Genomic DNA, 12,379 nt, shown 5'->3' with positions numbered 1-12,379 from the left:
ACAGCAGTTTCTGTACTCTTTAACGTGCATCTCAGCATCTTTTAAGTCAGTTGTACTCATTATACTTCATGCTCGTGGGATTAGAGAGCGAGATTCTCCTCCCTTACTCATGGGCTTCACCAGTGTGAGATCTGGTTTGCCACCACCGGCTCCCTCCCACACTACGGTGAACCAACGCAGTAGCTACTCTTTGGATCCAAAATTCCACGCACACTACCAAATGGGAATAACCTGGGAATAACAGCTACACCGAGGCCTTCAAAAGCACAGATGAGACTGAGTCCTTAGGGTCTGGCCTTGCTGTTTTCTTAGGTCTGGATGCAGCAGTTGGGAGGAAAGAATGGGAGAAAGGCAAGAGCGCTCATGTACACTGGGAACAGAGGCAAGGAACCATGCAAGGAAGGAGAAGTTAGACCAGAAGACACTGACAGACCCTTGAAACGGCAAAAGTTTATCTTAGTCTTGTGAAGGAGTGGACTTGCTAATAAGAAAAAGACTTGAGCACTCTCCTTAATCAGCTTTCTGAGGACTAAAAAACATGCCCGTCGTTAGTCTTCTCAGGACCACGAGTTTATTTCTCCCCTGCCTAGCACCGCTTCTGGTGCTAACCTCTGCGAATCTCTCCTTCCAAGCATCAGAAATCGCCTCTGCACAGCGTATGTTGTCCTTTGAAACATCTGTTCCTCAGGCTTAATGAGACTGAATCAGCTTCCAAAATGGACAAGGCACAGAGTCAAGAAATTAAACCTTTAAGCTGCTGATGAGCACAGCCTCGTGCTCCCATTACCGGGAGCAATCCTGCCTCACCTGACAGCTCTGCTCACTCGTTCCCCTCTCTCCCTACGGCATAGTTACAAGAGGGGTGGCAGCAGTTTCCTCACCCCTTGGGTGACCCACCTCATCTCTTTCCAGTAACCACGTGGCAGATGCATCAAGTACCAACAGCAGCGGTGTCAGGGTGGTGACAGGGAGAACCACCTCCACTTTCTGCTCAAGGAGCTGGGCCCAGGCTCCTCTAACTCCAAACACATGTGGACCGAGACCTCGGCTCGCTCCTCGAGCTCAGTGTCTGCCTGCTGGGGCAATGATTTGAAAGACAAATTGTCACACCACAAGTGAATTGTACCACTTGGTATTGTCATTTATGGATCTCCTTCCCATAAAGATGCTGATAAAGAAGAGGGGAAACGACCAAAAGCCCTGGTTTTCATATCTGAAACAGTTCTGCTGTTCCTCTGTGATCCCCACCAGAGTCTCAAAAATATGCAGAGGAGACAAGCTCTGCCCCTCTCCCAGGTCCATGCCAGGACAGTGCCTATCGCTTGGCTGCTCTGCATCTCTCACTCTACTCCGTAACATTTCCCTTGTCCTTGAAGGAATGCAATTGGAAAGCAAGTCCTCAGGGACAGAGGGTGAGCAGTGGCGCGGCTTGTCTGCTCCAGGAGAGCAGACACCCACTTGTCCAGCGAGACGCTGGGAGACATTCCCTCCAAAGGAAGAGGCAGAAGAGCTGAGGTGCCTGCTCTTCTTTCATCTCTGTTCCCCAAGGTCCCCTCTCCTCCAGCAAAGCACAAACGAATGCAAAGGGAAGGGTGGGAGACGGAGTGCGTCACCACCTCATTTTGAAGTTGAGGGAGTGAAGCAAACTCCCCTCTATTGGAAGGGTAAAAAGTAAGGACTGTGTGCGTATCTGAGGTGCCTGTTGCAGCCCCTTCAATAGAAAGGAGAAGTCCCATTTCATGCCCCCTCCCAGTGGACAGGCGATGAGGAAGGGAAGATGAAGCACAATATCATCATTTTCCTAGCGGAGAGGACAAGGGTAGCAGAGGGGAAGCCAGCTATCAGCCCTCTCTTCCATGATTCCTCACTGAAGAAGAGGGATCAGAAGCGTGCGTGTGGCAGGGAGGCAGTGGACAAGCAATTGCTGTCTCTACCCTGCTCTTTCCGAAGGAAGGGTGTGCATATTGAGGGAAGGGGGGAGAGCTGAAGGCAAACCTCCACCCTCCCTCACCCTTTGTCTAGGAAATGGGAAGCATAAGCAAGAAGGCTCTCAGACACCTTCCCTCCCACTTTCTTCTGCATGTACTGAGAAATGAGAAGATGCCCAGACCTCCCTTTCCCGTGTCTCCGTACGCCAGAGTGTGAATGCCCAGATCCCCCTTTCCTCCAGGTGCAGGTGCACAGGGGGGCGAGAGGGAAAGACGCCCAGTTCCCTGTGCAACTGGAAGTGGGTGAAGAGGTGCCCAGTACACCCTTGACCATGACCCTGTATGGTGGGCGAGGGTTACCCAGAGCCCCTCATCCTCCGGGGGGGTCCAGTGTCCCCTCTCTCAAGTGCACAGATGCCTGGGAGGGTGGGATGCCCAGTGCCGCGTTCCCCACCCCGCATCCGAGATTCGGAAGGGGAATTGCCAGTCCCTCCTCGCTCAGGTGTGTGTTAGAGATGGGCACCCAGGGTCCCCCCTCCCTGCAGAGCATTGTGTCCTGTATCCCTTATCCCCAAGCGCGAGGGGCAGCAAGCGGGGCCCAGTCCCCTTGGCCGGGCTGGTGCCATGCGGAGCGCTCAGACCCCCATTTAGCTACGGGGGTGCGCTGGAGGGGCACGAAGGGCCCACGGGGGCGGGAACCCGGTGCAGGGTCTCTGTGCACACAGGGGATGCCCGGCCTCCCTCCCTGGGGAGAGCGGGAGGCGGGGGCAGCCCGGCCACCCGCAGGGGCTCGGTGCCGGGATCCCGGGATGCCCCGGTCCCCGGGGGAGGGGAAGGGGAGGTCCCCGGGGGAGGGAGGGCGGCACTCACGGTTCCAGTAGACGGGGTAGCTCTCCGCGCTGGCCACGTCCACCTCGTAGAGCCCGCTCCGCACGCACACCGGCTCCACCGCCGCCGCCTCGCCCTCCCGGGGCTCGGTCGGGCCGCCGGGTCCGAGGGCGCGGTAGGCCAACTCGATCCGTAGCGAGTCGTAACCGATGAAGGGTTTCCAGGTCTTCCGGTCCTCCCGGTAGAACCAGCGCACCTCCTCGGCGCCCAGCTCCCGCACCACCTCATAGCGGGGCCGGCCGCCGCCCGGCCGCCTCCTCTCCGGCAGCGCGGTCGCCGCCAGGGAGAAGCCGCTGCCGCCGCTCTCGCTGCTCGCCAGCCCCGCTCCCTCGCCCTCGCTGCCCTCGCCGCCCGTCCCCGTGGAGTAGCGCAGCGAGGCGCCGGACTCGGCCGAGTCGAAATCGCCGCCGCCGCCGGCCTCGTCGCTCAGGCTGGGCTCCCGCGGCGGAGCGGCTGCCGCCGCCTCCGCTTCCCCCTCGGAGGAGGAGGTGGAGAGCGCGGCGCGGAGCAGCGGCGCGGAGCGCTGCTGGGGGCGGCGGGGCGGGCGGGCGAGGGGACGCTGCACGCCGCGGCTCGCCGCCGCCTGCTCTGCCGCCGCTTCTTCCTCCTCCTCGCCGCGGGCCGGCCCCTCGTAGCAGCCGCCCCCGTAGCCGCTGGCTTCCCCCGCCAGGTCCCAGGCGCCCTGCGGCGAGGCGGGCTCGGGGTAATCCATGCCGCAGCGCGCCCGGCCCGGCCCAGCCCGGCGGAGCCGCCTCACCTCACCTCGCCCGCCCCCGCGCCGCCCCGCTCCCGCCCGGCCCGCGGCTGCCGCAGCCGCCGCCGGCTCCGTCCGGGCGGGGGCGGTGCCGCATCGTCACGTGCGCCGCGCCGCGCCGCGGCCGGGGGCGGGGCGGGGCGGGGCGGTGGCACGCGGCAGGGGGGCGGACGTGAGGGGCGTCCGGGCACGGCGGGGGGACCGGGCGGCGGTGTGCGTGTGAGAGACCCCTCAGACAGCGCCTGCAGCCCTGTCCGTGTGTGTGAGGCACCCTCAGACACGGCCTGCAGCCCTGTCCGTGTGTGTGAGGCACCCTCAGACACGGCCTGCAGCCCTGTCCGTGTCTGTGAGGCACCCTCAGACACGGCCTGCAGCCCTGTCCGTGTGTGACACCCTCAAGCACAGCCTGTAGCCCCAGCTCTGTGTGTGAGGTGCCCTCAGACACGGCCTGCAGCACCGTTGGTGTGTGTGAGGCACCCTCAGGCACAGCCTGCAGCCCTGTCCATGTGTGAGGCACCCTCAGACACAGCCTGCAGCCCCAGCTCCATACATGTGAGAGACCCAGCTCTGTGTGTGAGACACCGTGAAACACAGCCTGCAGCCCCACCTGCGTGTGAGACACCCTCAAACACAGCTGGCAGCCCCAGCTCTGTGTGCGTGAGATCCCCTCAGACACAGCCTACAGCCCTGTCTTGTGTGAGACACCCTCAAATGCAGCCTACAGCCCCAGCTCTCTGTGTGTGGCACCCTCAGACACCGCCTGCAGCCCCAACTGCGTGTGTGAGGCACCCTCAGACACAGCCTGCAGCCCCAGCTCTGCATGTGAGACACCCTCAAACACAGCCAACAGCCCCGTCTGCGTGTGTGAGATGCTCTCAAGCACGACCCCGGCTCCGTGTCTCCATGTGAGGCACCCCCAAACACAGCCCTGGCTCTGTGTGTGACAGGCACCTTGAACTACAAGCTGTGTATGTGAGACCCCTCGAACCCAGCCTGCTTCCCCGTGGCCATGAGTGACACCCGCCAACACAGCCTGCAGCCCTCCGTGTGGGTGAAGCACCCTGACACGCAGACAGGCACCCTAAAGTACAACCTGCAGCCTCACAGGTGGGTGAGACACCCTGACACACATCCTGGGGCCCACACAACCACAGCTTGGTGTGCTTATGGCAAGCACTCCTAAAACAACCCTCTGTGAGCATGGCCAGCATCCCCAAGACACAAACTACGGCCCCATGTGGGTGACAGACGCTCTTAAAGCGCATCTTGCACTCTCGTCTATGCGTGTGTGTGAGACAACACACGTCCTGCCGCCCCGCAGGGGAATGGTGTCTGTGCATGAGACACCCCCAGCACTCATCCTGCTGCCTTGTGGGGGGTACTTGGCACCCACGGCACCCATCCTCCTGCCTGATGGGAGTCTTGGTGTTGGTCTGTGTGTGCATGTGTGTTGCTCCCTGCAGTCTGTCGGGGGTCACTGAGGTTTGGCCTGTGGGTGTGGGTGTCAGGCCCAACGCACACCTGACAACAGGGCAAGGGGGGTACACACGTATGCAAGAGAGACAACGCCAGCCAACACCCTGCAGCATGCCAGGAAGTACTGGGGTTCATGTGGGGGGAAAGTGGACCCTTCATCACATCCCCAACACCCAATGGGGGTTAACCTGTTCATCTCCATGTGCACTGGGGATGTCACACCCTGCAACTACAAGAGTACAACAGGGACCCCTCCTGTATGCGTGACACCCTACCCCCTACACCAAGGAAGCCCTACAAGCTAAAGGTTGACAATCGTGCACAGGGTGACACTGTGTGTGAGATGTTCTCCCCCAGCTAAACACCCTGACAGCCTGGCAGGGAGGGGTGGTCAGGTTTGACCTCTGCTCGTTGGTGTGACACCCCTTTTCCCTTCAGCCAGGCATTTCTCGGTTGTGTAGGGCGGTGTGTGAGACAGGCATACCCCAAACACACACTCTGACAACTAACGGGGGGTCAGAAACCTGAGGTCAGCCTTGTGCGAGGGAGACCCCACTCCTCCAAACATTAGCTATGCCCCCCAAAACTGGAGGAGCTGGGGTTTACCTGTGCTTGTTTGTGAGTGAGAAACACCCGCCTCCATCCCCAACACACACCTCGTAATCAACAGGAGGGGGTGTTGAGATGCGTATCTATGTGATAAAACACCTGGCAGCCTGTAGCAGGAAGAAGGATGAGGGAGGGTGCCTCGGTTTTACACCTGTGCGAGACAACTCCCCGTCCAACACACACCCTACCGCCAAGTAAGGAGCAGTGATGGATCACCTCTGTGTTGCCAGTCCCCCCCTGCAGTCCTTTCTCGTGGGTTGAGGGTTATTGTGTGTGTGGGAAAGTGAGAGACTCCCAGAAACACACCCCGGCTTGCTGGGGTGGGGTCACCTGTTTATGAGACACCCTCACTTTTCGCAACATGCCCAGGAGGAAGGAGATGGTGAGAGGGTATGTGAGTGATACTCCTATCTCACTTACACCTCGAAGGGCGAGGGAGCTGATACCTGCGCCGTTGTCACCTCTGTGCATACAACGTCCCTGCTGCCTTACACACACATCACAGCCGGTGGGTCAGGGTGCTGGTCTGCAGCTTCTAGCCACATACACCCTGCAGCCTGACTGGGGGATGTGGCTGTGCGCGGGTTGTACCCCCAACCCAACCTTCATACACATGCACGCACACTCGCACACTTTTTCCTAAGGTAAGAACAGGGGAAGGGGGGACGACTGGATGTCACCTCTGGATGTGAAGTACCCAAAACACCCAACTGCCTGTGGTGGATGGCTGGGTTTTACCCCACCTAAAAGGGGCAGCTAGTGTGCGTGTGTGTGTGTGTACAGTCAGAATGCAGGAAGGAAAGTAGTTGGTTGAGCATCATATACATTTGTGTGCACCCACTCCTAAATGTCTGTGTGTCATTCTCCTTGATTTACAGTACAACCCCTCTCACAGCCCTGTACATCAGTTGGGGGAAAAAAAAAAACAGGGTATGATGCATGTGTTCCCTGTTTCCCCCATCTCCTACACATTCTGCTTGTCTCCATCCTACAGTCTCCTGCAACAAGGGGACTTCTATGTATTGCATGACGTTGTATGTCCAAAAATAGGTTTGTGCCCTACCTCCTACATCCGCTTTCAGCCGGGGAATCCTGCTAATGGAGTGTGTTAAAACACAGAGAGAGGCCAGATTAAGTTCAGGCTGGAAGGATAGGTGAAGCTTTTAAAAATGTTCACTGCTGGTGTGTTGTTTCCCTGAGTCATTAAAATCATGCCGAAAGACTGCACACCGGTCCTCCAATGCATCGGCAACATTTTTCAATCGTAAAAGCTCCAAGAACTTTGTTAGCGTTCAGGAGCCCCCACCACAGGAGCTTTGTGCATGCTCGTTTTACCTTTTCAAGTGGAGAAAGAGAGGAAAAAGAGAGGAGAGAAACAAGGCACAAGCAAGAAGCCAGGGGAGGAGGCTGCGCGAGGGCGTTTGACCACGGTGCTCTAGCAACACGGACGGGATCTCTTTGTTTAACTTGCCCTTTGCATTTCGAATGAAGTCCACAAGGTAAGCACTCCGTGAAGCCTGTCCCAGATTCTTCTCCACAGTGGGGAAGAAAAAGGGAATGTTACTTACCTTGTAGATTGTTTTGAAGACATAGATTGTATTATTCTCGCTTTTTATCCTCATTTCCATCAACGCCAGGGGGATTTCACCATCTTTTCTCATTCAACAAGTGTTTCACCCTTCTTCACATCACCCTACTCAAATTCTCCCTCCTTTTGCTCCTTGTCTGAGATCAAGGAAAGATTGTCCAAATGAACAAGGGGCACATTAAATGTTCTTTACCTTTTTTATATATTCTTTCAGATGATTTGATTTATTTCTTGATGTGCGTTTCTGGGAGTATATGTCTGCTCTCCATATGCGGACGCTACATTCTTGTGCACAGCCTCTCTGTAGACAATAGGCAGAAAGACTGAGCACTAGTGGTTAATCATCATCAAGCTGGACCACATCACGGAGAGTTACAATGTGACTGTTCTTCATTACAGCCATCTTGGAGACCTACGGAGACACATGGCCTGAAAATTGGTTTATTAAAGGCAAAGAGAAAGGAACTCCAGACCCTGGAGCCCCTCCCAAAAGAGTCATAGAGTCATGGAATCGTTAAGGTTGGAAAAGACCCTTAAGATCATCGAGTCCAACCGTTAACCCAGCACTGCCCAGCCCACCACTAAACCATGGCCCTAAGCACCACATCTCCCCAGCTTTTAAATACCTCCAGGGATGGAGACTCAGCCCCTGCCCTGGGCAGCCTGGGCCAGGGCCTGACAGCCCTTTCCGTGAAGAAATTTTTCCTAATACCCAACCTAAACCTGCCCTGGCGCAGCTTGAGGCCGTTCCCTCTCGTCCCATCGTTTGTTACTGGGGAGAAGAGACCGACCCCCACCTTGCTCCAGCCTCCTTTCAGGCAGCTGCAGAGAGCGATGAGGGCTCCCCTCAGCCTCCTCTTCTCCAGTGGCTTTCACACTGATTTTGTGAGGAAGGTCTTTGCTGAGGTGGACTGCTATGAATGAAGTTGAGAGCCCAGACCTCTCTCATTTGAGCTCAAAAAAGGAGTATTTTCCCCTTTCTACTGTTAGCAGCTCTGAGCTCACAGGTGTGGAGTAGCTTGAAAGTTTCTGGCATGACACAGGACTCAAGTTCCATCACCGTGGAGTTACATGAAATGAAACATAAGACCAAATGCATAAACTTCGTTTCCCATCAGAGAAGGAAAGTTTCGTTACAGTGTAATAAATGTGGAAGAATACAAATGTCTATATGGAAGTTCTAAAGCAAAGCTACCTTTATTTTGAGATGTCATTTATATAGCACCGCAAATTTTCCTGCAGACTAAGAGCAGTGGATGCTGTGATCCTTCTATCACGAGACCTTCACAGAAGACTTCCACAGCCATATAGGTATACATGTTTCCTTTCTGCAGAGTTAATACAGTTGGGAATTTCCTGGAAAAGAGGTAAGGAGGTACCAGGAGGAGCTCCCAAGGACCTCCCTTTGTCCAAGAGAAAAAGAGGTACCATGAAGGTAGGGAGTATGTGTGTAACTGAACGTATAATGCACTGCAAATCATCTCTGAATATCCTCCAGTTGTGAACATTACTTAAAACAAAAATGTGCGCACAAGAAACGGACTCTGAATTTCTGCAGCAACTTCACCAAAAACGAAACCCAGCCCTGCCTCCTATTTATCCTCTTCAGTTGCCCAAGGTTGCTGTTAGCTCCAGTGGCCGCGGCATTGCCCTGGAGTTAGCTCGCTACAACTGTCCCTGAAGCACAGGTTGCCACAGTGCGCTCCGCTGCTTTCCAGGGTATGGCAAGATCATAATATAACTAAAAGGCACTTCTGCATTTAGAGATTGTGTCCATATGACCCTGCACCATGCTGGATATTTGTTCCTAAGTGTAGGATTTGCACTTGCCTGTCCTAAGACTTCCTTTAACTAAGCTCATTTTACCACGTTCTCCTCATTATCCTCACCCCAGCAGTCTTTGTCTGCAAGAGAAGCTACTCCCATTAGTGCAATTTTCAATAGCGTAGTCAGTTTTGAAACTCTCACAGTTCACAAATGATGCAATCATCTTGTATTTTCTTGCAGATACTAAACAAAATACAATGAATAGTGCAAGTGCAAGTGCTTGCAAGAGTCCATTAGAAACAGTCTTTATTCATTGATGAATCCTTTATAACAAAGCCATTTTAAAATCTTTCCATTAGCTATTTTTAAACCATTTATTATGCACTCATATTGATTTTGTATATTTTTTTTTTTCCTCAGATCTGGATGCTGTGCAACACTGAGTCAACACAGTTACTGCTATCAACCGTACCCGTGATTTTATTAAAGAATGAGATGAAGTTTGTTCTTTGACAGGGACCATTTCCCACGAAAACTGCTGATTGCTCTTTCATTACATCCCCGTTCTCCACCTCCTTATTAATTGGTACAAACCACCTCATTATACCTAGGTCAGGAGCAATGTTGGACCAGCCAGCCTGAAATTACGTGGGCTTACCTCAGTCACACTTCTCAAATATTGACACAACACCGTTTTTCTTCTTAGAAATGGTCTCCTGGACCATTTCTAAACTCTCACATTCCCACCTTATGTGAGAACAGTTGTCTGAAGAACCAGCTCTTAAAATGCCGACACGCACGTTCTCTAGACCCGCCGCTTTTAAAATGTTAGTTGTGCTGTTTGATGTTCTTTTTTAAGTTGCTTGGATAGGAAGCCTTTCATCATCATTATATAATGTGGAAATGGCATTCAACTTTGTCCCAAATGCAGGCAGAAAATATTTATCAAACACTTCTGCTTTTTCAGTTTCACAGCTATCCAAATATATTTGGATACACTGAGAGTATTAGTAATTGGACTCCACACTAAAATATTGTTCATCAAATTAAGCAGGGTTCCAAAAAATCTTTGCTTACAACATGATATTTTCTGCACAGGGAACATTAACTCTCTGGCTCTTTCAGAAGGAACGTTGGTCAACTGGGTTAAAAATCCCCCTTGCAAGTGTTTTACCCTGCTGTCAGACAGGGGAGGCTCATCTGTTTGGTTATGTTTTTCTTTTCCTTGAACACCAGCAATATTAGTACAGTTTCTATGCCAAGGTCAAAAGTGCCTTTCATTAGATCTGAAATGTTCTTCCAAAGCCAAAGCTCCACGTTTCTTTACCCCTGCTGCAAGCAGCAGCAGAATATGCCCCTTGCTCTAAAAGACAAGGATTAGGGGGCAAGGAGAGGGTCACTTCTGTAATATCAGATACTGTCTCTCTCAATGCAGCATTGTTAAATTGTACAGGCTTCCCCCCCCTCCCTCCCCTTTTTCTTTTCTTTTCCCATTCTTCCAGGGCAAACAAAAGAAGAAAGCAAAGAAATGATCCCCGGCAGAAATATTTGCCCTTTCAGACTTTGATCTGGTGAAGTCCTCGTGTTCACCTATGTGTCGGTGAGACTCACAGACAGACATGCACAGGCAGATTGCTGGCAGCGCTTGCAAAGAAAAGGCTGAACTGGAGCGGTGCTGCTGGTGTGGGCTCAGCCACCACATCTCCTCCTGGCCCCTCCTTATCTCTTTCTGTATCTCCAGGGGTACAGATTTTGCACTTCTTGCAAGAGTGAATGAGAACGGGGTAAGTGGTTCAACACGGCAAAGTGGGATTGATAGGACTAAGGGAAGAGTTTCTGATGGCGAGTCTATGCAAACTAATATTGTCATAGAGATGTTGGACATGAATTATTGCTTGCTCTTTCTCTAAAAAAAATCCTGGCCCTGCACTTGTCCCCCTGGTAAAGAAGGGGGTGAAGATGTGAAAGATGTAAAGGCACTTCTCCTCACAGGGCATTGATGTAGCCCACCTCCAAGGATGCCAACAGCCGCTCTGTGTACACGCTGTCCCGTAAATGATGCCATCTCATTTCTAGGATCTTTCCCTTCCTTCCAGAATACTCTTCCAAGAGAGTTTTGTCACATGTCCCTTGGCTCTGGGATAGGGGCAGTTCCCAGTATTAGAGGGGTTGCTATCATTGATTTCTTTTTTTCCTTGCTAGAGCTGGTGAGCACATGGATGAAAATAATGTAGGAAAGGTAATTCTTGTGGTGTTTTTTTCCCCCAAGTTGTAACAGGATTCAGAAGGTGCCTGAAGTTCCACTTTCTCCAGGTCTTTCATTTAGCCAAAGCCATTAAAATATAATCTGAGAGTAAACATATTTCTTCCCATGGTTGTTTTGTGTTTTTTTTTTCTTCCTGATGAGATACTACGAGTGTGGGCACATGGGAGGCAAACAAGTTTTGTAGATCCTACAACGTTCTGGTAAGTGTTGATTGTGGACTTGCCCAGATCAAGGTTGAAAACAAGGGCTCTGTATTCATACTGTGCCAACCCCTAAGCCAAGAGATGAAGCACAAAGACCTTCGAAGAGGAAACCACCAGGGACCTTTGGGAAAATGGAAATCTTGTTCCTTTCTGTAGACACTGAAGTAAAGAGTAGGAGGCCACTGTCTCTCCCCCACACCTTGCGGTTGGCTGTCTGAAAGGACACGATACACAGCACGAGCTGGAAGTGCCAAAAGAAAAAGAAAAAAACCCTTTATCCTGCACAAAAACTCCCTGCCTGGCGAGCGGCTGAAAAGCCAAGAACAAGAGGTGGTTACAAGTTGTCAAAAACTCCTGCACATAGGGATTATAAAGGAACAAACCAAAAATATTCCCTCATTCACTGGGGAGAGGGGTGGTGTACACAGGGCCAGGGTAAGCAGGGTTTTGTAGCGGCATGGGGCTGTGCTAGAGTTCACAGCTAAGGATCTTAGGAGTGGGGTCAGATGGGGAAAGAAGACATTTTAAAGCCCTCTGTGCCAGAGTCACAAGGTCTGGAGGGTTATGCACAAATGTTTCGTCTCATAGCACCCGAAAGCATTGCTGGAGTTGCAGGGCCTTGGCACCACTTGGCACTAAAAGTGACTTTGAGGTCACTGTCAGTGTGATCGTGTGTGAAATCCTGGCTTTACTGAGACCGATGTGAGTATTGCCATTGATTTCAGCAGGCTTAGACATTCACCCCCTCTCTGTGGTTCATCCTTTCCCCTCCCAAGCGTTTGTTGTTGTCAATTGATCACAATCCACTGGATGTATTTCTGGCTCAAACTTGAGATAACTGTTACTCATGATGAATCACAAGAGAGACAAAATATATTACCTAGTCCTCGCAGTACATGC

General features: G+C 52.6%; 1 protein-coding gene across 3 annotated transcripts in view; it reads right to left on the bottom strand.

Annotated features, from left to right (window-relative positions):
• DDHD1 (DDHD domain containing 1) overlaps window positions 1-3,626 on the bottom strand; it is a 69,107-nt gene extending 65,481 nt beyond the window's left edge. For all 3 annotated transcript variants that reach the window (XM_087746847.1, XM_087746849.1, XM_087746848.1), the window contains exon 1: window positions 2,799-3,626. In XM_087746847.1, the coding sequence (XP_087602973.1) occupies window positions 2,799-3,528 (730 nt within the window). In that variant the 5' untranslated portion in view covers window positions 3,529-3,626. The remainder of the gene's footprint in view (window positions 1-2,798) is intronic.
• Between the last annotated feature and the right edge of the window lie 8,753 nt (window positions 3,627-12,379).

Source organism: Nipponia nippon, unplaced genomic scaffold (assembly GCF_047370975.1).
Source record: "Nipponia nippon isolate SJK-2023a ecotype South Korea unplaced genomic scaffold, ASM4737097v1 scaffold_11, whole genome shotgun sequence".
Classification (NCBI taxonomy): Eukaryota; Metazoa; Chordata; class Aves; order Pelecaniformes; family Threskiornithidae; genus Nipponia; species Nipponia nippon.
The sequence above is the reverse complement of the archived record's forward strand: the minus strand, read 5'-3'. Positions and strand labels throughout refer to the sequence as shown.